Source organism: Perca fluviatilis, chromosome 16, assembly GCF_010015445.1.
Source record: "Perca fluviatilis chromosome 16, GENO_Pfluv_1.0, whole genome shotgun sequence".
Lineage (NCBI taxonomy): Eukaryota > Metazoa > Chordata > Actinopteri > Perciformes > Percidae > Perca > Perca fluviatilis.
The window spans coordinates 26,134,237-26,160,070 of record NC_053127.1 but is presented as its reverse complement, the minus strand read 5'-3'; the positions used below and the strand labels follow the sequence as shown (position 1 = coordinate 26,160,070).

The 25,834-nt window shown below is 40.3% G+C and overlaps 1 protein-coding gene across 2 annotated transcripts in view; it reads right to left on the bottom strand.

Moving 5' to 3' along the window:
• Nucleotides 1-920: 920 nt before the first annotated feature.
• nlgn2b (neuroligin 2b) overlaps nt 921-25,834 on the bottom strand; it is a 159,081-nt gene continuing 134,167 nt past the window's right edge. For both annotated transcript variants that reach the window (XM_039777226.1, XM_039777225.1), the window contains exons 5-9: nt 13,589-13,774; nt 9,279-9,544; nt 8,509-8,662; nt 6,567-6,933; nt 921-5,633 (exon numbers count right to left, since the gene is read on the bottom strand). In XM_039777226.1, the coding sequence (XP_039633160.1) occupies nt 4,697-5,633; nt 6,567-6,933; nt 8,509-8,662; nt 9,279-9,544; nt 13,589-13,774 (1,910 nt within the window). In that variant the 3' untranslated portion in view covers nt 921-4,696. The remainder of the gene's footprint in view (nt 5,634-6,566; nt 6,934-8,508; nt 8,663-9,278; nt 9,545-13,588; nt 13,775-25,834) is intronic.

Sequence of the window (25,834 nt, the reverse complement as noted above, 5' to 3'; positions counted from 1 at the left end):
TTGAACACTTTAATTATTCCTACATTAGGACTTGAATGAATGGAAAGCCATGCATTAGCACAAATGCTTCATCCAACAGCACCAGTGCATCAGTCTGCTCGGTATATTTGCTATAATATTGATTTATTGAGTACAGCAGCTGAATAAACACAGATCAGAGGATGGTCACGGAACTGGTGCTGTTATTTTAGGCTTTAACATTCAAATCCTCTGGATAACTTTAAGACCTCATGGAATGAAAGTCAACACTCAGTTTGTGTGGATTTAGGAAATGAAATCATGGAAAGCTGAGCATTAGGAGAATACATTCTGTGGTGAAAGCTAGCTAAAAAGCCACGGTGTTACAGCAATGAACACCATGGTTCTCTCAGCAGCCACAGCTACAACCATCAGTTTCCTCTTTCTTAAAAACTGAAAACGAAAAAACACCACTCTCAATTGTCCAATAATAGGCTTAACGTTATATGTTTTAAATACTGTCAGTCAAAGTCACAGCAGCAACCAGCAATATAAGCAAAACGATTTTGATATCCCGACTGTAAAAGCTACCAAATAGCAAATACTCAAGTTAGCAACTAAGCTAGCTAGCTGGTAAAACCATAGACAGTATATAAGGGTAAAACGAGTCAACATAGCAGCTAGCTTAACTAAAGACCGAGGTATTTTTCTCTGGTGACCAAACCAGAGCTTAAAGGTAAGTGTGTATTGGTGGCCAGAAACGGGATTCAAAATTAAAGTTTAAATTGCTCATACCTTTTGGTTGTGTAAATAAACAAGCTAACAGGTTAGCTACAACAACATCAAAGTGCTCCGGATTGTGCCAACTTGTAGTGGGGTTCTCCTGCCCCCGCGTGGCTATAAAATGTATTACAACTTTAATATTGCTTCCCTGACAACGTGACACAAATGATGGCAAAATCTTTTGTTTAAGAATGTCTTTTAATGTTTTCCAGTTCAGATACACAACATACAGTGTGTAATAGCCTCTATTTGAAATAGAAATATTAATTTTAATTCTTTCAACTCCTTCTGGTCATTATGCTCTCTCACAGTATCTTGAGCTTCAAGCAGGTTACTGAATCAGACTAAATGAAACAGACAAACAGGTGCAAGCCTTCACTTTACCATTCCAGCAGTACATGTTTTAATAAGACAATATTTGGATCCTTGTAATGCTTTTTATTATTTTTATATATATTCTTTCCTTACCTTAAGCCAACATCAAAACTGTAGTGTAAACATGTAAACTTGGTGAGTGTGCTTCCATTATCTGTTGGCTGTCCAAACTATCTTTGCAATGCTGTTTTTAGAAGCATGGGCAACTCAAACTCACATCAAACAGCTGTGCCAATAATCCCATAAACAGAATGTGTGGACAAAATTGCAAAAGGTAGCAAAACAACCACGATTAGTCTGAAATAAGACCAAACGAGTGCAAAGGATTTCACAACCTCCTAATAACAGGTTGTTCTGCATGACAATGCTCAAGACAATGTGAGACACTAACAGTTAAATCCAACAGCATCGCAAGTAAAATTCCTTGATTTGTGGTTTGTTTTGAGCACATTTGAAACATCCGCCCTATCTCGTTTTTCTGCCTCATTTCTCTAAACATCCCTATTTTCCCTTCCTTCATCTGTTTTCTGCAGCTGCTCTTTGGCTTTTTAACCAATGAAAGGACTCATTTCACTCAAAAGCTGCCTTCATGATTGATGGGATAGTGCCAGGTGTGTACGTTATGCTTTAGACATACAGCCAGAAATGCAGTAAGAGCCTTTTTAACACCACAATATCTAGGCTAACCTGAGCCGTAAGCATTCCTTTTCGTGTTTATGTTTACCTCCACTATGCTGTGATTTGTTTTGTTTTTATTATTATTCACGCATGTTCAAAGATCTACTCGTGTGCCCATAACCTATTGGAATTTGCCCTGGAGATCTAGGAAATTAAGGAGAATCAAACATACGCATGAATGCCAAAATCATGTAAGTCACCTAAACTTGCACCTGTTGTCACAAAGAAAAGATCCGGCCAATCACTCAAACCAAACGACAAACATAATATTTACAAATTTCAGTTTGTTCTCTTACACTTTAAAAAATGTACAGTTTGTTTCATGTGTTGGTTTTTGTCTTTTGTCCTCGCAGCTCGCTCCTGTCCAGTGTGAGGGATGGCAGTCTGGCTCCAGAGTGTTGTTATCCTAAGCAGACAGGATACAGAACATAACAAGGAGGGGGGAATTAATCCCGCCCGCTTTGCTTTTGTGGTATATGGTGTATGAGTAATGTCTGTCATTAAAGATTTTTCTTTTTTTTTTAAAATCAGGTTTCTAGAATGCATCCTCTGTGCATTGACAGATCATACCGTAGCTGACGAGCTATTTCGTCATCACCATTGAATCACTGCCGCCATTTGTCCAGTGTTGTCCTAATGTCACGTTTTGTTTTTTTTCTTCTTCTCAGAATTGTCCAGAGTGTTCAGTTGTGCGAAAGATGTGAAACGCGCGTACAAGGCTTTCTCACCTTTTGACCGTCATAAATATATCTTATCCTTTCTCCCACCTTGCAGAAGGGAGAATCATGAAACAACAAAAGAGCAGACGAAAAGAATAACTGTCAGGCAGTCTTTGAAGCATGTGGTTAATGTCAGTCACAGACAAAAACCTTATTTAGACTATTCATGTAAAGTAGTTGTTTCTTTTTTTTTTTTGTAACTTAAAAAGTGCTATCTTCAGGTGAGATTGAGAGACCGTGACTGCAGACTTGACAGTTGCAAAAGATAAAGAGGAACAGAGCAAAAGAGGGAGGAAAGAAAAAGGCTTTCATCAGTCTCTCTGGTAGTTTTGCGGCACAGCCTCAGTGTTAGGAAATGAACAAAAATAAAGAGGAAATATTTACTCTCTTTGTTATAATCATAGTTTTACACAATATTCATCTCTTAATACTTTAATACCTTTTTGAAGTACCACAAAGTGCAGCTGATATTAAAATAGAAAATGAAAATGATTTTCAAAATAAAATAAAATCAATGCAGAACAAGGCAAATCATCAAAATTACAAACAAACTTCTCTGTCCACACTCTTTATAAAAAAAAACATCATGCAAATATCCCAGACAGCAAAGTAGTTAATAAAACTTTATATTCTTTTTTTTTTCTTTTTAAACGAGGAAATATTGAATCTGATTTCCCTTTTAAAGAAGAGACCAGCCACAGTGCAACACTGAGTGCAATTTAAAAAGAAAATAAAAGTGTGTGGATCAAAAAGAAAGATGAAGGGGTTGGCACTTTTTATGATGGTAATTCCTTTTGTAAGATACAGTCAGGATGGACCTCTCCAGGCGGTCCACTGGACGCCAGTGAAAGAGGAACTTTATCACAGTACTTGGCACCAAGAATGCTGGTAAAAACGAGATATCAGAATATCTTTTTTTTTTTCATTCATATCCTTACAATTTATTAATAATACATCATTTACATTTGTGTTTTTGTATAAAAGACTCCAAAAGGAAAAAAGAGTCTAGAAGTGATTGTGAGAAAGAGGAGAGACGTGGAGATGGATATGGATTATGTCAATGGTTTAATAAAAAGAGCTACAAGGGCAGGATGCAGAGAGAGAGAGAAAGAGTGTGAGGCAGCGAAAAGAGAAAAGCAGTTAAATGGGCTGAGATGGGGCTACAGACAGAGATAATGAGTGAGAAACAAATAAAGTAATGGACATGATTAGAGCCTGTGTGGCCGAGATGCAGCGACTTCTAATGGGCAGCCTGGATTCCAGGTTGCATCCCACAGACTGAGTATGATTCAGTTATTTCCTGTACTGCCCAACAGTTGAAGCCCCAATCTGGAAATGTTTGAAAGCAGCATTTGTGAGTATACTTTTTAAAAGCAGGTCTTTTGATGGCATTTAGGTCACATCATAACAGAAAACAGGTACATAAATTTGTAATAACATAAGAAATAAAGTTACAATCTATGAAAAACTCATGCTTAAATGTCAAATAGCTCATCCTTGTACTTCCAGTGCTGTCAATACAGTTCACATTTAACAAAAGCCTTCAAAAATAGAATACAGGGACAGCTGTTGGGACATAGTGCTCAACACAGGGTGCCAAATTTCACTTCCAGATTGGGCCTTTAAAGCTGCAATTTGTAAGTTTCAAGAAATCACCGCTTTATGAAAGACAGCTTGTTGGGGCATATGTTGCCTGGTTTAAAGCGGCTCGCTACTGTATTATCTTTTTCACTAAATGAATGGAAATGAATATACAGTATGTATTCTATGTCAAACATAGTTTTACACTGACACAACAACACATGCGCAAAACAACCAAGCTACACATAAGATGTCTGGCTGATTGTGATTAGCTCAATGCCTCTTAAGCTGCGTTTGGTGGCTCACCTAAAGCACGAGATATTTGGAAGAGCTTTAACGCGGCAAAGCAGTATGCACCTATGATGACAGGTGGAGCTTTTTGTTCTTTTTTAAATCATCTCCTCATTGATTTATGATTACATTTTAGAGGTATTTCACTGCTTAAAATCTTACAAACTGCAGCTTTATTTGAGGGCTTCATGAGAAAAGACAAAGATATAGTGAAGAAGAATAGAGGGTGGTGGGAGTGGAGTTTGTATGGAGCAGTTTGTGTGGTGCGTCTCTGTAAGCCCAGAGTGGGGTAGCAGAGGTTGTGCCTGGTCCTATACACGGGTGGTGGAGTGTTGGTGTGGCAGGGCATTGTTGCTGTGGCTGGGGCCGGGGGGGGGGGGGGGGGGGGAAAAGAGAAGGGGGGGGGGGGGGGGGGGGGGCGGCCCGCTGCCGGGGGGGGGGGGGGCGGGGTGGAATGATGGTTGATTGGCTGTCATCAGTGGCACGTCCTCCGGCGCCCGCCGCAGGGCCAGCGTGTAGTCGGGTGGGCACACGGGGGGCCGCAGGGGTTCCAGGTCGCCGTGGATGCCGCGGGAAGGGAGGGGTGTGCCGTGCTCCAGCTCCACTCTCTGCTGCTTCATCTGCAGCGACATTAGCTCCTCCTCCTGACTCAGCGCCAGGTCATTGTGCGGCGGGGACCCTACCACTCCCATGCCGACGCCCATGCCCATCGTCGTGACACGCTGCGGGGACAGTCGGCGGTGGCGTCTCTGCATGAGTTCATGGCGCTTATCCCGTTTGTAGTAAAGCGCGGCAAAGGCCAGCACGTTCAGGAAAAGAAGCGAGGCGCCCACAGCTACCGTCACGCTCAGCTCGGTGGAGTAGTCCCGTGTCTCATCGGGAAAGGGAGAAAAGCGGGGTCTTTCTGAACCATAGGGTTCAGGATCAGGCGGATAGGTGGAGATTACAGGGTGCCGTGTGGAGCGGGTGCCAGGGCTGTGAGGGCCCTTCCAGCGGTTGGTGCCTCCGGGCGGCAGTCGAGTTGTGATGGAGCTAATTATTTCCTTGTGGAGGCTGTGGAGATGTGGCACCAGCTCCAGCCAGAAGGCCACCTTGTTGGCCCGGTAGTTGTCTCTGACGCGAGGCTTCAGGCCGATATGCAAGTACTGCTTGTCTTTGGAGCTGAACTTGGTCCAGATGACCTCTTCAAAGCGGTTGGGCTTGGTGTGGATGAATGTTGTGTCCTGAGGAACTGGTAGGTTAGGATCTCTGGAGGAGAGAAATAGCAGAATCAAAATATTTTTGATATGTTAAAAATGATTGATCACTACTAAGTTTGTAACATACAGTTACCTGTGTTGCGATTATACAGCAACTCAATATGCCGAAACACAAGAGCTGATGTGCTATTTGAGGTGAACACCTGTGTAGAAATCTGGTTTGGATTTTTAGCAGAAAGAACGCCGCGGAAAGAGCAGGTGCTGGGTGTCACGGTGCAACTCACTCCCAAACCAGATGTTTAGATCCACAACAAGCTCAACAGATTCTCTCATCCAAGAGAAAATCTCCAAATCAAAACTAGAAACACTAACCTTTAGCAGACTAACAATGTGCGCACAATAGAGACAGAACACATTGAAGTCCCGCCCCCACCATAGGGGAAAAGAACTCTCCGCTTTTCATTGACTTGTATTGCGTGAAGGCGCAATTCCGACTGCTAGCAAACAACAGAAAAACGCCTCAAGCCTGCTGTGTGTTGATATTCACCACCAAAAATGTAAAGAACCCATAACTTTATGAGCTGCCAAACCGAAAAACTGAGCATTTATGTAGACAAAAGTGGATACAGACATGAGGAATCAGCAGAGAGAATGGGGAGACTGTGGTATCCACAGTTTATTCAGATTCACAGGTTGTTTACCCTGTTGGTAGTGAATATCACCACACAGCAGCCTTCAGGCATTTTTCTGTTGTTTGCTAGCAGACAGAATTGACGAGGAGGCGCCTTCGCGCAATAGTAGGACTTCACTAGAAGGATAGAGGGACAATGGACTGTACATTTCAGGAAGTGAATTCACCACTGTGTTAAATATGAGCCTGTAAGTACAGTATACTGTACACACACTGTATTAGTTTTACATTTTAATAAGATAAATGCACTTAATATCAGAAAGTTATGATTACATTTGGCATTATACTAACCCTGTCTTGGCAAAGTTGGTCCAGTATGTCATGACTACGGCACTGAGCATTACATCGTTCTTGGAGAAGTTACAGGGAAACAGGTCAGTGGCTCCCACCATGGGAATCCCAAACACATATGGGATCTCATCTCCATGGGCTGCGTCTGCCCAGTCTGGCCTCGCCTCGGTCTGACAGTGGTGGTGGAAGGTATAGAAATAGACAGGCGACTGGAACTCAGCGTGCAGTTTGGCAGTGGCGACAGCCGGGGCCACCCACTGATGGTCCGTGAACAGAGCCAGGAGGGTCTTCCTACGCATGTCACTGTTGTCCCTGTCAGCCCAGTCTGTGTACATGAACTTTATGGTTTCCCTCAGAATGTCTTTTCCTTCAAAAAAAATAAAAAGAAACGTGAGCATGTAACTTCTCGTGGTTATCTGCAACATAAGTTGAAAAAGGATTTAAGGCTGAATTCTGTTACTTGGTTAAAATGTTGTAAATGTATGTCATAGCAGTGTATTATAACTCTCATTTGAATTCAAACATATAGTTGATCAAATTATGAAAGCTTTTCTGTGTGTTACACTTCTATTATCACCAAATGTCCCCTCAGATTTTCTAATGTGTGGGTCTGTAGCTCATCACAAGTCGTCCTCCAGCTCTGTTCAGAATGTCTGGCTGGAAAAACATCAGATAATGAAGAGGAAACATCTCAATGCTACTGTAGCAACAAAAAAAAGGATTTTTAAATATCAATTCCTACTGAAAGATATACATTGTAAAAACTCTTTGCTTTTTTAACAGCATTCCCAAACCCATAGCCATTTTATCAATAAGATAACATTGTAATAATACCACACACTACACAGCTGGCAGTAAACCTGCTAGCAGATTAGCTCGCTAGTTGTAGCGCCTTGGTCGATCATGTGACCCTCACCTTGCAGCAGTGCTGGAAGGTAACTGGGTACATTTACTCAAGTACTTTACAAGTAAGTACACATTTGAGGTACTTTTACTTCATATTGAGTATTTTCATTAAATGCTACTTTGTACTTTCTACTTCACTACAATTCAAGAGGAAATGTGCTTTCTAGTCCTTACAGTCATAGTTACTAGTTAACAAATTAAGACTTTTCATATAAAACCTATGTAAACCCACTGTAAGCTTGTGCGGGCTGGGAACAGTTGCATGACACAATAATGACATTTTCATTTGTTCGTTCAGTCACTTATTCATTCATAGCTATGAGCGTATTAAATACAATGCAATGATATAGATTACACTACCCAACAGTATGGCAAATAATTAAACCTAGCTCCACTGTGACTTTTTCACATTAATGCATCAGTAAGTTGCTCTGAGTACTTTTACGGTGTTATGCACCGGTAGTATCCCTTTAAGGACAATTCACTACACATTTTTTACTTGTAACTGAGTATTTTTACAGTGTGGTAGTGCTACTTTTGCTTAAGGATCAGAGTATTTTCCTCTGCCATTTTCATTTTAGTTTGAACCAGAGCATTGATTCTCTGCCCTAACCCAATTGGGCCCAACCCGCTGAGTTTGGGTGAGGTCATTTCTCAAAGATTTCCCCGGGCTTGAATCGGGTCGAGTTTTGCGCATATTTTCCAATGTCATAATCTGTGGAATGTCATGAATGAACACAGCCTTCTGTATATCAATTCAACTTACACGCATTGGATAATGAGCAGTGGAAGTTCAAGTTTTTAATGGGCTCAGGCCCAAGACTGCTGGGTGGATCGGGCTTGGGTCAGTCTTGGACAGAAACGATGTGGGTTCATGTTGGGTCAGACCTGACTTTTTTGGGCCCGATCATAGCTCTAGTTTGAACATCATTTTAAGTACTTCTTAGTGCTGTAGAGCCCAACAACATGTGGAAAGTTAAAGATTAGAGCTTTAAAGGAATTCATAATTTTAAGGTAAAATAGGGTAGGGTCTGACCATCAGGGTATCCATACAGATTGTCCACAAAGTTGGAGATGGTGTAGTCAAACGAGGCTGCTGATATTCCATCTTCTCCTTCACTGTCATCCACAAATTTCAGGCCCTCTCCCTGGTTGACGCCCAGCAAAATGTCGTAGTTCAGGAACTCACCCTGGAGTCACGACAAACGCACACAGCATGACATGACAGCACAGAATTAGGGGTGTAAATCACAAGTTTTATCACGGTACGATATTATATTTATTCTTTCCTTTGGTCAACGATACGATATTTGCTGATATCTTAAAGTATGTCACAATACGATTTTGATTCGATTCAATTCAGGGTCCTGCAACCAATATCAGACGATATCAATCTTACACAGTTTCATTTATATCAACTCAAACAAAAGCAACTAAAATATGAAAAACAAAACAAACTATTCTTTTTAAAGCTATAGTGCATAGTTTCTGTCGCCCCAATGAGGAATTCTAAGTAATGACAACAACACTGTCGGCGCGTCCACATGATACAAGCCTTACGTAATCACACACGCCCCCCCACACCTCCTCGATGCAGTTGCTAGCAGCTAAGGAGGACACGGAGGATTAAAAAAAATGGTGGACTCTTCAGAAGAGGTAATTATTTCACTCGAGTTTCTGCGCAGGAAAGTCACCGGACGCCACAATCGTCTGAACAGCAGGAATTCACCCACAAAATGCAAAGAAATGATCAAGACAAACGATGCGATCATTCTCTAGATGACATCCAGTGAAACCAGCTCTGACCTGCTGCATGAGGATCTCAGGGTCGTCGGGCACCACGTCCCCATCTACCACAGGTCCGAAGGCGATGTGGTAGCGTGCAGGCTGTATGTCTTGGTCCACTAACTCCCGGAAACTCTTCCTCCTCAGGCATTCCACCAACTCAGCCATGTCCCCCAGAGTGCAGCCGACCTTCCTAGCCAAGATCTTGGTGTACATCATCGGTCGGTAGTTGACTGCCCAGCTGGAGATGGCTGAGCCACTCTGAGCGATGGCCCTCTGGAACAGGCCTACACAGAGCAGGACCACATACAGCAGATATAGCTTCAACAGAAAACACTTATTCTCTCTCAGTTCAGCACCAATCCCCTGACATACTTTTGCTACCAGCAAATGGGGCCTTCAAGGCCTTACAGTGTGAGTGCTTTCAATAATGCATATATGTTGGAGGAGGAGCAATTGTAGAGTATTACATAAGAAGCAAGAGGAAGTAGCCGGATTCATAGCGGGAGAAAATCTTCAGGAACATCAGAGTAGGAAAATGAAGTGCATCCATTACATACAATGAGAGACAGCAGCAAGAAAGATGGTGGCAACTCTACACACAGCATCGGGCTTGATGGGCCGTGTTGGATGAAGCGCGAAAAAGAGACAGAGAGAGAAATAAAACTGCTTGCACTGTTGCACCGCTGCACTGTTATGTAAAGTGGCTTGCTGTCCCTCTGTTTTATCTGCAGCTTCTGTCATTAATAATTAAGGCCCCCCACATTCTGCATGTGCCCCACCCCCGCTCCTCTCCCTGTGAAATCAATTAAGAAGCCTCTCAGCTGCAGCTCCAGCTCTACCCCTCATCTCATCTCTCTTCCACACACACACACACACACACACACACACACACACACACACACACACACACACACACACACACACACACACACACACACACACACACACACAGTACCTAAAAAGTGTTCGCCCACCAACTTGTTCTGCACTTTGTGGTGTTACAGCCAGACTTGAAATGAAGTAGTGCCACAGATCTATGCACAACAACCCATAATGATAACATGGATATTTAATCTTCTTTTTTGACAGAACATCAACTGTTCAAATGAGCAAAACCATATCATAAATAACCCAACATTAACCAATCAAAAGATCCAAAATGACCCAATTATTAAGGGAATTTCAAGTAATACAACTAATAGGCAAATGATATATATATATATATATACACACACACACACACACACACACACACACACATAAATACATACACACACACACACACATATATATATAATATATATTACACACACACACACACACACACACACACACACACACACACACACACACACACACACACACACACACACACATATACATACACACACACACACACATATATATTATATATATATGTGTATATATGTATATTTATATAATTATTATTATATGTTTTAAATAAAACACCATCCACCTTCACCCACAGTATAATTTGAACACTAGTCTGCTTGTGTGAGTATTTGTTTTTGGTATGCAAGACAGCCAACATTAGCTGGCCAATTGACACCACTAACAACTTTGCTGATGCTACCCAATTATTGAACTGCTTTGTCATGTCCTCCTGAATGATTTCTGACTCAAGATAGACAAAAAGATGTGTGTTCCCATGCACACACTCAGAATTCTGAGGATCTCCTTCACACGTACAAATAAATCTTGTATTTTATTTGATCTGTCCCAGGTCAGATTGTCGGCGTGAAGGTTAACAGTTCAGTAATAACATAATCTGAATTCTTGGTAAAGTGAAGTGCCTTTTACATTCTGAGCTCTACTCACATCAGAGGATTAGTGATCAAACATCTGGTGGGTATTTTAGAGATCTGCCATTCAAAAACAAACAAAAGAAAGTACAGTCCTTAATAAGTAGTACATATACTGCAGTGGTTCCAGAGGTGGTGCCTTGAGGATGCCACAAGAATTGTATATATATATATATATATATATATATATATATATATATATATATATATATATATTAGGGGTGGGAATCACCAGAGGCCTCATGATACGATATCATCCCGATACTTATGTCACGATACGATATTATTGCGATTTTAAACATATTGCAATATTCTGCAATATATTGCAATGTATTACCTTTTTTCCAACTTCAGATTTTTCCCAGTTTCAAAATGTTCCCGAAAGGACAATTTTGTCAACATCTGTTTTATCTAAAAGATAAATTTCTTTGTTTGTTCATCTCACTTCAATTGTATTGGTGCAAAATGTGATTGTCAAGCAGACAAACTGACCAAGACATATATCATAAAAGATCGATACTTGGCGTCTGTGTATCGATACAGTATTGCCATGAAAAATATCACGATACTATGCTGTATCGATTTTTTCCCCCACCCCTAATATATATATATATATATATATATTTTCAATAACATTTCATCACATAAAATAATGAGGCGACGTTTAAATGAACAGTTACTATGATAATATCATGCTTTCAAACGTATCAAATCGGAGAAATAAATATCTAAGCCACTATTAAAAACCCTGCTAAATATGCAGTTATGACGCAGCTGGTAGGGCAATTTCACAGTTGCCATAGCAACCCAATACATCTTCCAGTACTCCGGATGCACAGCGGTAAAAAAATAATGACTCAGATTAGTGACCAAAAGAAGTAAAATACATTCCCCTATCCACTAAAGGCTGTAAGCCAGCTGTCCCACACCTGAACCACTTATCTGCAGCGAAAAATGTCAAATGCGCAAATGGTGCCAAAGTAGTTCAAGAGACATCTCGAGACAAAACACCCTCATTAGCCAGCAAAGATATTGAGTACTGCAAGGGACTAAAAGAGGTAAAGGGAAAAACAGAATCAGTGATTGATGTCATATGTGTTTTTCATGAAAAAAACAATAATGTGAGCGAACAAAATTAAACTCGCACATTTCTATTCATTATTTAATTGTTAAATATTTCATCTGCACAGCTAAATGGCCTAAAACAGCTGATTGATTGAGGTCTATATAATTCTTTTTTTTTAACCTTTATTTACCCATTAACCATAGGGGTGGCGGGGTGCCATGTAAAAAATGACCCTGCAGGGATGGCATGGTTTAAGAGTGTGTACAATCCTTGCTTTTGTGTTTATAAAAAAAAGAAAATCAGAGGAAGTGTTTTCAACAAACCCCTTAAATCAAATTTCACACTGACACTGGAGGCGTCGGCCTACATTAGTAAAACATCAGATGTGTGAACTGAAGACTCTATAATTTAGCTTTTAGAAGCTCAAATTGCAAGATTACTGACCAAAAGTGGCACTTTAAAGTGCCCATCTATAAAAGGGATGGCATTATTTTAAAATACACCTGGCAAAGACCACATTCCAGTCCTCACTGAGGCACATGCTGTTCACAAGTATTCATAGAATCACCAAAGTATCAGTCAGGTTAACCAGTTCAACCATGTACAAATATCACATTCACCAGGGAAACTCAACAATATGCAACCTACCTGCCCTTGTTTTATGACGAATGTTGGTTGTTAAATGTATGTTGTTATTATGTTATACACGGAAGTGTGCAATATAGTTTCTTTTAAGCACCGCTGGGAGGGGCATTCACATTTTGTTGTATTCATTGTAATATAATAATAATGGGAAGTGCTTATGATGATGTTCTTCATTGGAAGTCAAAGTCAAAGATATAAAAGTTAGGGTTAATATATATATATATATATATATATATATATATATACACACACACACACACACACACACACACACACACACACACACACACACACACACACACACTGTATCTATTCCTAATGCCCTGTCCAAACAGCATTAGTTTTATTGGAGAAGGCCAATTTTGTCAGTGCAGTCCAGTGATCTCGTTATTTCGTATCGTTATTTGGGATTATTACGTAGCTTGTATCCCAAACTGAACTGATTATTGATTTCTGGCAAATAACATACCATATTCATCCATGTGTAGCCCTGTTCAGATTGAGAATCTGGTTTTCTTTCAAATACCTCAATCTTTGCAGTTTTGCATGTTTATTGAAAAGAAATACATATACTACATTGCTGCAAATAGTGGATGACTCATTTTTTTAATATTGCATCCCTTCCCTTCACAATAATATTGCCAGAGTTGTTTTTTTTTTTGGTTTAGGCTGTTCATTGAAATTACTAACATGCGCTGTGAAGAAATACACTACTCACACTGTCCTGAAATGTTAATCCCCTTTGAGCAGGGTATATGACTACTAATGTGACAATGGCAGTGAAAGAACCTTACCTTCGGAGTGGTGGGAGAGGATGAGAAGGTTCACACAGGCGGCACCAGCGCCCGAGCCAAAGATGGTGATTCTCTCTGGGTCTCCTCCAAAGTGGCCAATGTTTTCATTGAGCCAGCGCAGGGCCTGGATCTGGTCCAACAAGCCATAGTTCCCCTTAGCAGACTGGTCCCCTGTGCTCAGAAACCCTGCAGGGTAAATTAGAACAAACACAGAGAGGAGAAAAGAAAGAAAATACTGATTGTGTGCAGGAAGAGGAGCAGGGCAGAAATTCAGGAGCACAGGAAAACATAATCCTGTGTGTTTATTGCCTTTTTAAAAAGAAAATATCCCACATCAACAGAATATGGCATCCTGTCATTGTCAGGAACTTCTCAGCCTCCAACTCATCGCAAGTCTGAGGAGATTTCACACAGACAGCTTGCCAAATTACTCATTTTTAATACCCACGCTTGAAAAACAACACAGTTAAGAGAACTTGTCAGCAAAGAGAAGGAGGAGAGCAACAGAAGGCATTTCACCTACTTCCAGGACACGCATTTACACAGTAGGTGCACACCCACAACAAGACAAAATAAGCTGAACAAAATGTCACACAGAGCCACACACACACAATTCTTTGTTCTTATGATAGGGGATTACAGTACTGTACATTACATGTGTTTCAGGCAGCACCAGGCTATTTCACACTGCAATAACTGGAGCTTTTCAATTTTTGACGGTTTGGATAACTTCAGTACTCAGAAAACATCTGAAATGATTTCAGTAAACGGCATTCTCCTCAGATTATTGGCTGTTGGGGAGGAGCACATGATGAAAAAGTAAAAAAAAAAAGCATCTGCACCCACCTTCGTGGCAGCCTACTTATCTCTTAAGTTTCTCATATTAATTGTACTGCTTAGTTGTACATATTATTCCTTTGTGGACATTTTTGTGTGCCACTTCTGATGCATGAGCAGAATTTCCCACCAGTGCACATAACTCATACTAAAACTTAAACTAAAACAGCTTTTCCTCAGTTAAACTTGCAATAACTAATTATTTGGCAGAAAAAAACAAGCTGTAAACACAACACTAACATATTATAGAACATTTAAAAAAGTTATAACCCTTGATATTTTCATCATATCAAAACCAATTTCTGGTACTGTTTATGTGCTGGCATTTGTTCTGCCAAAGCTATTAAATAACTTATTTCTCTATATAGTGGTGTGGTGGAGTCCACCATTGCCTCAATCAGAGCCGTCGTTAGGCCTGGGCGTCCCCAGCTACAACCCCAAAAAATGTATGAGTAGCCCCGGATCTCTCGCCCTCTCTCTCTCTTTTTTTTGTATAATATATAGTAAAAAAGCCCCAGAATGGCACATGCAAATAAAGAAAACACATATTTTCCAAGACACTCGCAGTTCTTACATTTTTTTTGTAGAACTCATGGCAGAACTGTAACTTTGTCCAGTAGCCTATATTTTTCCGAGGCGAATAGAACGGGCAGCTACGTGCGGGGTCTGACCAACATGTTGTATTTGTTGCTATCACCTAGCAACCGTCTCTACGTGAGGAAAGCTGTGAAAGGTGTAATTTTCGGAGGAATCATAGCCAAATCAGTCTAATACATTGATGCCATTAACACAAAGTTTAGGAGCGCAATACTAAAGATTTTGTTTGAAGTTCCTGTGACGTGACGTTTCCAGTCTACGGTTCAGACTCAAACACACGGAGCTCTGAAGCAGACCCGTGCGTCGCTTAGAGCCCACTCTTGCTGTAAAGCAGGGGTGTCAAACTCATTTTCACTAAGGGCCACACTGGAAAAAGAGAATCACACCAAGGGCCAGACATGTAGAGTTTATTGACGTGCTTTTGTTACTGCAGGTCACTTTCTTTTGACATTTTGGTAGCTTTTTTCCTCATTTTTGTTGATTTTGTTCTTACTTTTTTGTGGCTTTCTCAGACATTTGACACCTTTTTGTAAATTTGTTGCTTTTTCCGACATTCTTGTACGCTTTTTGTCGCATTTTTGTTAACATGAAGCCCTACAAATAATATTCACAGCCTGAATATGAAAACTCTCAGCTTCTAGGGGAATTTCTGAGTCTCAGAGTCGGCAAATCTGCCATATTTTGCTTTGAATGTCAGGTAATTGCAGTTTAAAAAGTCTTTCCTGTGTTTTTTGTTTGGCGCACAACTAGGCGGGCCAAAATTTATTGTAAACTCAAATTGATACACTGGCCGGATCTAAAGCTGCAAGGGGCCGGATTTGTCCCTTGACCTTCTGACAGACACAGACCCCAACGGGGCTCTGTGTCTGTCAGAAGGTCTGAGATCTACCGTATCAGCAGAGCAATCACAGCACAGCAGACAATGGTGCAGGTGGATTATTATCTGAAATATACTGACTTTATTATTGTAATAGCCTTTTATAACTTTATTTTTTTATCAAAATACCACGACTCCTCCAAATCTCAGAGAACACAGATGGGATGAGTTATATTTTGAATGTGCCCAAAGTTTTGAACATGAGCAGAAATCTTGCTCAAACACATCTGAAATATTACAGTCCAGGGGGTTATTAATGCATTAAAATGAAATAATGTATCACTGAGGTGAATAATTGTCAAATGCACATTTAAGGAGGTTACTTCCCCAACAAAAGATGCAAAAGAGAGAAGAGTAAATTATGCCTAGGCTACATGACTCAGGTATAATTAGAAAAGTTGATCTACAGGAGAATAAATAGTTGAAAGCAATACAGAATGCTGTTTTCATGTTTGGATTGTAATCTATGTTTCCTTTGACATAAAGATATTTCCAGCATACACTGATTCAGAAAAAGGTAGAAAAAGGGGCATAAAAATTCACCAGAATGCAGGAAATTAAGTGTTTTATATTTATCTGGAAGCAAAACCTTGTCCTTTGGGTTGCCAGTCCAGTTATGATTAGGCCAAATGTTGGTGCTATTTAACCAACATCTACAAACTGGGCAGCTAAAATAAACATGCACTGGCTATTAACAAGCTGGGCAAGACAATCCCCGTTTTGCATTGCATTCAGTTTAGTTAAATGGGTCCGGGCTAAGCCCCGAACCTCCTCAAGTCCTAGAAACGCCCCTGGCCACAATGAGTTTGAAATGGCCTTCCCAGGCATCCACTGACTTGTTTGCCATTTAGCCGCTTTATAAAGCGAGACAGTCTTTGTGTGGGTTGAACTGAATAGTTTTTTAAAACTTGGAAGGCAGACAATACCATTCATGTACGGCTTTATGCTTTACAGTGCAATCATTCTATATGTCACCTAAATGAGCATATTGGTTGAATAATACAAGAAATACCACTATACACAAGGTCCTGGTGTCATGGTCAGAGTGCCCACATAAACTTAGTTACCTCCGCCAAGGAGGTTATGTTTTCTGCTGGGTTTTCTGTTTGTTTTAAGATTGGTTGGTTGGTTGGTTGGTTGTTTGTCCATCAGCTAAAAAAACTACTGGCCTGATTGTCATGCAATTTGGTGGAAAGGTGTAGCTGGGGATCACTTGTGGGACACACAAATAATTTTTCACAGGCATTAGTTAACTGTGTATTTTGGCCATCTCAGTTGTTTGCAGCTGCGACCCAGGATGCCACAGAGAGACACTCTGCGGCGACGCTTAGATGGTGAGTTTCATTTTGTGTGATCGATTATCACATTATATTTATAGTATTACCGTTACACAGCGTCATTCTCAAATTGTGCATTATGCAATGGCTTAAATCATGGTCGCAATAAGTTTAATAGTGGTCCTGACTTCTTGTTCGGATTGTTTAGGAAATATATCCAGACATATAGGTTGCGGTTGCAGATTTGCATAGAAGACTGGACTATTGGCCTAGGCAGAGGTCTGCACTCTTTGAGTGCCCTTCTAGTTATGATATGTCTCTATGGCATAATCTCACATTTTAGTATGTTCAGTGAATACTGTTAAGGGATTGCAATTCAGCAAGTGTCCTTGTGTGGGGATTGAAAAAGAGTGACTTAAGGACAGTTGGAGCGAGTGGGACAGCCATAACGTTCAGTACAGGGAGTATACGGAGACAGATGGTAAGAGAGGACAGTCAGCATGTTGGAAGCGTGTTGAACAGCAACTTAAGTTGGATTGTTGATGAAAATAATGTAAGTAGTGATAATGATGATGATGATGATGATGATGATGATGATGATGATGGTAGTAGCAGTGATGATGATGGTGGCGATGATAACCTGCCAAATTGACCTCTCCACAACAATCAGCGTGACACACGTCTCACTCCATACTCTTCACTGTACTTACACTAGAGTTAACACTCAACAAGCCTGGAGTGTTTTTGGTAGGTTCACATGGATTAATTATGGTTCATATTACAGAGTGTCATTTGCTATTTTTTATTTGCGGTGGTTAACATTTGGACAATATTTATAAATACCAGCCAGCAAGAAATACAAGAATGATATGAAGTGGTTGCACATATTCTTTTTTCAAGGGGTAGACTGAGGGGCCTGGTGTCTCATTGAGTTTATTTTGGATAGGTTCATGCCTGGTCAACAGTTTTCACTGAGTACATTTTGCAAAATATTTTAGACTATATAAATTTCTCACATTTAATGAATATTAAGGAATATTACATGCAAAAGACAATAATGATAAAAAAAGACACTTGTTGGCTGCCAAAAATAACTATAGAAGAAACAGAAGATAAAAAATGACAACTGCAAGGAAAATTATTGTACTTTGATACTATGCCCACATTAAGGTATGGACAGTAATTATTTGACCTTTAGAGGGGGAGATGAAGCTTAATATGTCTGCATGAATAGAAACAAATAAATCTTAAGTAGATTAAGTTAAACCTCTATTAAACATGGCCATGTGTCTGTGTCTTTATCTGGATGTCCACTGAGGGATGAAAACACCTCGAACATAGTGTTTTCATGTTGGTCCACAGATGCAATGACCTGATTGACTCAGGCGGTCTGAGGGACATGGGAGAAAAAATATTTAAAGGGCACCAGCACACATAAACTTTTCTAGCATGTAGGGCAGCCTATATGGCACTGCATTACATTTTCTCTACTGGAAGGGCACGCTAAAGGGCACTTCATCACGTGTTGGCCGCTGGAAACACACCCTAAAGTGCACTTTATCATGTTTTCTCCACTGGAAAGGCACCCTAGAGGGCACTGCATCACGTTTTCTTTACTGAAAGGGCACCCTAAAGGGCACTTTATTATGTTTTCTCCATTGGAAATGCACCCAAGAGGGCACTTCATCACGTTTTCTCCACTGGAAGGGTGCTCTAAAGGGCACTTCAAAATGTTTTCTCCACTGGAAAGGCACTTCATTCTATTTTCTCTACTGGAAGGGCACCCTAGCGGGCACTTCATCACATTTTCTCTATTTGAAGGGCACCAATGAGGGCACTTTATCATGTTTTATCTGCCATAGGGGCATCCAAGAGGGCACTTTTGCAGGATTTTTTTCATGAGTCCACCAGTGGTAACCTGGATGTTGTACAATGCAAAAATATGGACGCTTTGGCCAGCCGTGTTTGCTTATATTTCTTCACATTATGTCAGAATCACAACTAAATTATCTTTTTATCTTGAGAGAACAAAGGAAAGCTTAAGTAAGTCTGATAGTTGCCTGATGTACAACTCCAGTCAACATTAACAATAATCTTTTTCTTACCTAATGATAATGAGATAATGATCATGAGAACCACAGTTTGATGAAATTGTGATCTAGCGATAACAGGATTACCAAATTTATTAGAAACCACAGCTGTCCTCAGCTTCCATAGTGCAGTGATTAGTGTTGGATGGATTATTAAAAACATATAAATCTTGTTACTTTAAATCATATCAATGTTGTAGCCGAAAAATTTGCCTGATAGGATTACTCCCAGTAATCTAGATATAGTTTGCATGCTATTGTGCAATTGTATTATCCTTAGATCATCCCAGCAATTGACTGGCTCTTAGCCTGATGTGACTCTGACCTGGTAATGTATCAGCGCTGACCTGTGCCACTTATCAAAACCATAGGCATGTGGAAGTGTCTGCTCCGTGGCTGCCCAGCCGAGTGCTGAGCTGCCTGCCACAGTTGCCTGGCAACTGTCCAGAGCTTCAGGCAAGATAATATGGACAGACACTCACAAAAGCACTTGCATACACACATTCAAGCACTTCCATAACCAAGTACACAAACTGCTGCATGCATGCGCACATGAGCACAAAAACAAAGTTGTTGCACACGCACACATGCAGTTGAGTGCATGAAATACCATGCTAGCTTGAGCGAGCGCTTAATGATGCTCTCTTTGCAAGGGCAACATGAAGAGAGGAAAATTTGGTTTATCTTCCACCATTGAAGATAAGTCAAACAAGTTCTCTCTTCTTCTCTTTCAGTAAGTTTTCTTTCTGCCCCCCCCCTTCCCCCCTGCATCTGCTGAGTTGGGCTTCCTACTGACTTTAGCGCTGAGAGCAGCAGTTTAGGAGGCTGAACTCATGCATATTCAACACTTGCTTTAGGTAACAGCCAGGGAACTGTGAGGAGAGTCATCAACCTCTAAGCAAAGATACAGGCTGGAGACAGTGAAGTGAATGGATGGAAGACAACAGAGGAGTGGTGAGCAACTGATGGAGGGAAATTTGAAACAGAAATATTTACAGCCTATTGTACCACGCAGTGTCCTACAAAACGTCCCCCAAGACCGTCTGATAATAACTGCTGCTTCTGCTCATATATCTTTCCTGTCATAGTTAGAAAATCTTTTAGAAAACTGTATCTTATAAAATCATGAAAGCATAACGCATGCTACCACTGAATGGAAAAGGAAAATGGTAGGAACACTTAGTGTTTCGCTAATGTACGCTGATGAGATGAGTCATGGTGAAAGCCATTATCCCTTATTGATATTGTATTGCCTCAGCAACAGGAAGATGTATTAGTAACAGACGGACATGTATCAGGAGGATCTTTTAAAATTTAGAGACAGGAGAGGTGCATCATACAAATAAGGGGCAGCAGCTCCACATCAAGAGGATGTTTTCAGTATATTGTGCAGTAAATTTAGCTTAATTCAGTACATCCTTTAGGGTCGACCATCTCTGTAAAAGTCTGCACCGTTCCCAAATCCACAATCCAGAATTGAAGTGCAGTCAGTCATCTGACTGTTTGGCTACTGATACGGGAACATGCATCTGCAGAGTAATTTTCAGGACTGAACAGAATGACTACAGTTGGTCAGTGAATATATATCTATGAACAGAGAAGAGAGAACAAGAGGAGAGTGAGGGAGAGAGGGAGAAAGGGATAAAACAAAAACCCGACAGTTATTAAACCGAATATTGCCCAAAGCTACTGTCAGATCACAAATAACAGAGAGGTGAAAGGAATATATTGAAGGGCATATTATATAATTTCACTGTGACGTCACACATGAGATGATTAGAGATGTCAAAAATCAGAGGGAAGATATTGCCTTTTTATACACAGAAAAGGTGATTGAAGAGAGGAAACAAAGCAATGTTTCTGTATATATGAGTCGCAAAATGAATCAAGCTAAAGTAGAGGCACTATTACAAAATAGGAAATAAAAACCTGAGCAGATGGTGAATGTCTCCTGCACACAGAAGACTAAATAATCTGTTTTGATGATTGGAATAAAGTGGATTGATATTGTAGTATTGTGCGGCAACCTTGGGGATGATCTTTGTATGAATGCAACCGTGAATGAATATAACTCTCTGTACCGTATGCAGTAGGTACTGATAAAGTCAATAACAGCACAGATTCTTATGTACAAGGTAGTACATCCTGTAACGGGCATTACCACAAAATGTGCAGTGTAATGTCCCATTCTCACAAGAGTCTACATATGTGAACAACATGTAGTTTGAATGACAATGAGTATCTGCTAAAAATAAGGTGATTTTTAATGATACCATTCTGTCTTGCTTGAGATTAAAAGTTTAAAGGTTCCATGGCATGAAAATTTCACTTTGAGTTTTTTTAACATTAATGTGCGTTCCCCCAGCCTGCCTATGGTCCCCCAGTGGCTAGAAATGGTGATAGGTGTAAACCGAGCCCTGGGTATCCTGCTCTGCCTTTGAGAAAATGAAAGCTCAGATGGGCCGATCTGGAATCTCCTCCTTATGAGGTCATAAGGAGCAAGGTTACCTCCCCTTTCTCTGCTTTACCCACCCAGAGAAACTGTATCTGAAAGAGACTTCAGATACAGTATTAGGGGACCACTAAGGTCTATATAAAAGCATCAAAAGTGCACCATGTCACGGGACCTTTAAAGCATTGCTACTGTAGCACCCCCTGGAGGCTACTTTTTCATTTCTTTACACAATAGAAAAGTGTTGTACGATAAATTCCATTCTTTGATTCAAAGATCTGCTGCTGTACTTCACAGTTTGCACTTTCTTGTTGGATTATCAACATTTTTACACAAATCTGTTAAGCCTCCTGGTTGGCATTAGTAGTTCAATCTGAAGACCTGCTGGCAGGTCCATTTCAATTATGTATCCCTCTTTATGTCAAGTATACCTAGAAATGAAATTATATTGTAATTGGGCTTTCTCCTGCCGAACTAATATCATTTCAACACACCACCCATAGGCTTCCAATGTCATTGTATTTATTACCTTACTTATCTCACTAAATTTTTATTCTCAAAGGTCCGTTCAAAAAGCACCAAGCTGTGCAGTAAAACCAGGCTGTCATCCAAATTTGAGATGCAATGCTTCAAACATTACGCTGACACAAAGACGTTTCAAAGCGTTTCAAAGAAAGTTCCATTTCAGAAACAACTTCAAAAATCAGTCAGTGAGAATTCAAAACAGATCAAATTAAATGAATTACAACTCTTAAAACAGAGCCTTGTTTATAGACAGAGCTTTCTTTTTTTTTTTTTTAGGATTATTTTTTGGGCTTTTTCCGCCTTTAATTTGACAGGACAGCTAGGTGAGAAAGGGGAAAAACATGCAGGAAATTGTCACAGGTCAGATTCTAACCTTGGATCTCTGCGTCGAGGCATAAACCTCTCAGTATGTGTGCCTGCTCTACCACTGAGCCAACCCGGCCACGACAGACCGAGCTTTTAATCACAAATGTGACCATACAGACCTAAAGCAGTTAATTATTACTGATATGTACTCATTAAGCATATTTTCCGTTGCATGTAAGAATTCAACTTGCCACGTGATTGTTAATGTTCCATAACTCGTTGCAAAGACTTATGTCATTGTAGCAGTGGTGTAGTCGAGTCACTAACTGCCGAGTCTGAGTCGAGTCACCATTACCTGAGTTTGAGTCGCGTCACGAGTCCAGAGAATAGCGACTCGAGTCAGAGTCCAGGACTCGAGCTCTCCCTCACTGGCCCCTGCATGAAACCGTTACAGACTAAATATATATCAATATCTTATATCAAATGTTTATGACCTATTGTACGTAAAAGTACAAAAAAGGTCAGAAAACTTCATCCAACTTCCGAGTCCTATTTTATGAACGCTTGAGTCCGATTTCATAAATCCTCCAGTCCAAGGCCAAGTCATCAGTGTGCCGGTCCAAGTCAAGTCACAAGTCCAGAGAATAGCGCAAGTCCAGGCTCAAGTACTCCTTCACTGAAATGTATATTTATTACAATGCATTAATACTGGATATCATACCAGCAGTCCCTATTCACTGGCCACACTAGAAGTTATTGATGAGCTACCATTTTCCAGTGTGTGGCTTGGAATCATAGTATTTGAGTAGATTATCATTGTTACAAATTGACAACATATTTTAGCCTATATTTGTTGAAAATGTGGGCAAATTGGCACCATTAAAAGCTTGCATAATTGACGTCTAACAATTCCTCTTTGAGATGTACAGACAGCTATTTCTGGATTACTTTGACACTGAAGAAAACTTAAAAAATGGATGATTCTAAGATGAGTTCTGGAGTTATAAGGAGAACCTTTTTATATAATTAAAATGAAGTATAGTTGATATTTTAGGTACTCTTGTACTCTAGAGACCCTTTTGAGTTTGATTTTGACACTTTATGTGGTGCGTAAGATGTCGAGCATCGAGCATGACTAGCTGCATTAATTATCTTCCTTGGATTTGATTGGCCCAGCTGTGCAGCTGGCTGCCAGCCTGGAAGGCAGATTGGTGTCAGTTTCAGTCAACATATCTATAAGTCATAGTAGTGCTCAATGTGAACTTTGCCTTTACTAGTACAGTGCACATTCAAAATGTGCCTGTTTGGAACAGGCTGATTGCTTGGCCTCTGGTATTGCTGCTTGTAGCTTTCTGCAGAACCACTGTACCCACAAACCACTTAATATGCAACTCCACTCTAGCCTACAACCGACGTACAGTGTACTTCTACTTCAGAGGAAAATATAGTACTACTACATTTACCTGACAAGAGAACGTTCCAGATTCAGAATTTACTCACAAAATATCCCAATTAAAATGTGGAGTAATCACAGACATTTGCCTTATGGATTCATGGCGGTGTGCCATGCGCCACCAAATTCGGCTCGTACCCACGGTAATGTTATTAGTGTTATAAGTTAGCCGCACACTTCAACAACCGGACCCAAGGGTGATTCTGAGTGAGAAGGAGGAAGACCGCTCCCTTTGCCCGTTCAGCTCCAAAATGATGTTATCTTCTGCTGTGTGCTTAGAAGTGGGGAATTTACAGCTCACAGCAACTTAATACAATATAGTGTCTGGCTTTTGTTTGATATCTAGTGTTGGCAAAAATGCCTTTTTATTGAGTTTCCTCTTAGCAAAATGCTCTGAGTGAATTTAAGCTGGGCTTTTATTGTGAAGGGTAGAACTGCCTTTTTATTGAGTTTCCTCTTAGCAAAATGCTGAGTGAATTTAAGATGGACTTTCATTTTGAAGGGTAGACACGGAAGAGCCAGCGTTTTTTTTCTTCCAACCTTTATTGTGTGGTAGTTTAGTTTAATTCACAGTTTATTAATATCCAATGTCCAAACTGCTCCAAATGCTCCAAATTCCAAACCCCAAGTTAATTGGAAGAGGAGGCGATGTGATGGAGGACAAACACACCTCTCACTGTTCTTGGCTACAACCTGAAGCTTCCAACACACACAATTTTATCATCACATTCATCACACTCCCTCATCACATTCTACACAATCACACTTGCAACAAATATAAAGCATATTGTAGCCATTTCTGCAAAGGGAATAAGGTTTCTTATGTTTCATTTCCAAAATATTGGTTTGCACGTGAACCTAGTCGCAATCAGAATGACACTAAAGCAAAAATGATTATCTTTTTCTGTACTGTCATCACAGCCGTGCACTGTAGGCAAAATGTGGGGAAAGAAAAGTTAATGGTTGCTTGCAGAGTGGGAAGACTGTAGCTCAGTGCAGGGAGTGGGAGGTGTGTTTCATTTTCATTCAGGGACAGATGAGTTATGAGGCTCAAAATTAATTGACAGTAAAATCTGTGGAGGCTCAAAATACTGTTTAAGTCACATTTGGAGTGATGTTTTTGAGAACAGGCAACTTGTTGCACTTCCCCCAAAGTGGTCAAAAAAAATCTAATCAATAGACCACAAATCAAATAGACCACCAGTATGATCTATTTGCATGTTAGCATGAACAAAACATTACTTATTTTCAGAACATTGACAGCACAATTAGTTTATGTTAAACCTATCTAAAAACCTGTATTTATCTTTCTTAGACGAAAGTTATGAGGAACTGAGTTATGTTGAGCCACAGCGTGTCATCCGTCACAATTGGAAATATAAAAATGCACATTTGGGCAGGATGATAACCAAATAAATGTTAAATTCATACCTCCTTTTACAGTGTAAACGCTGTGGTGGTATTTACTACTAAATAGGTTACTCTTATACTTACAAGTTAAAAGCTGAAAGTGGGTAGAAAGTGCAAAGAAACGTTTTCAGAAGAAGCGTTTCATCTCTCTTCCTGAGGTGAAAAATGTTCTCACTCTCTGAGCCCACGATGGTGGGCCTTTCCCCAGAGTTCATTAATTAGTTAATTAGTTAATTAGTCTGAACAGATGGCTGTGCAACACAAATCAGAAGGCTTTCTGGGCCTGGAGCAGGAGGAAGGTAGGAGAAGGTGAGCCGAGGAGCACTCTGGAATCTCAACTGTCACCAAACCTCTGAACCAGGCACTGTGTGGCAGACATTTTCTTCTCATTCACCCATTTTACCCCACGACGACAGGGCGTA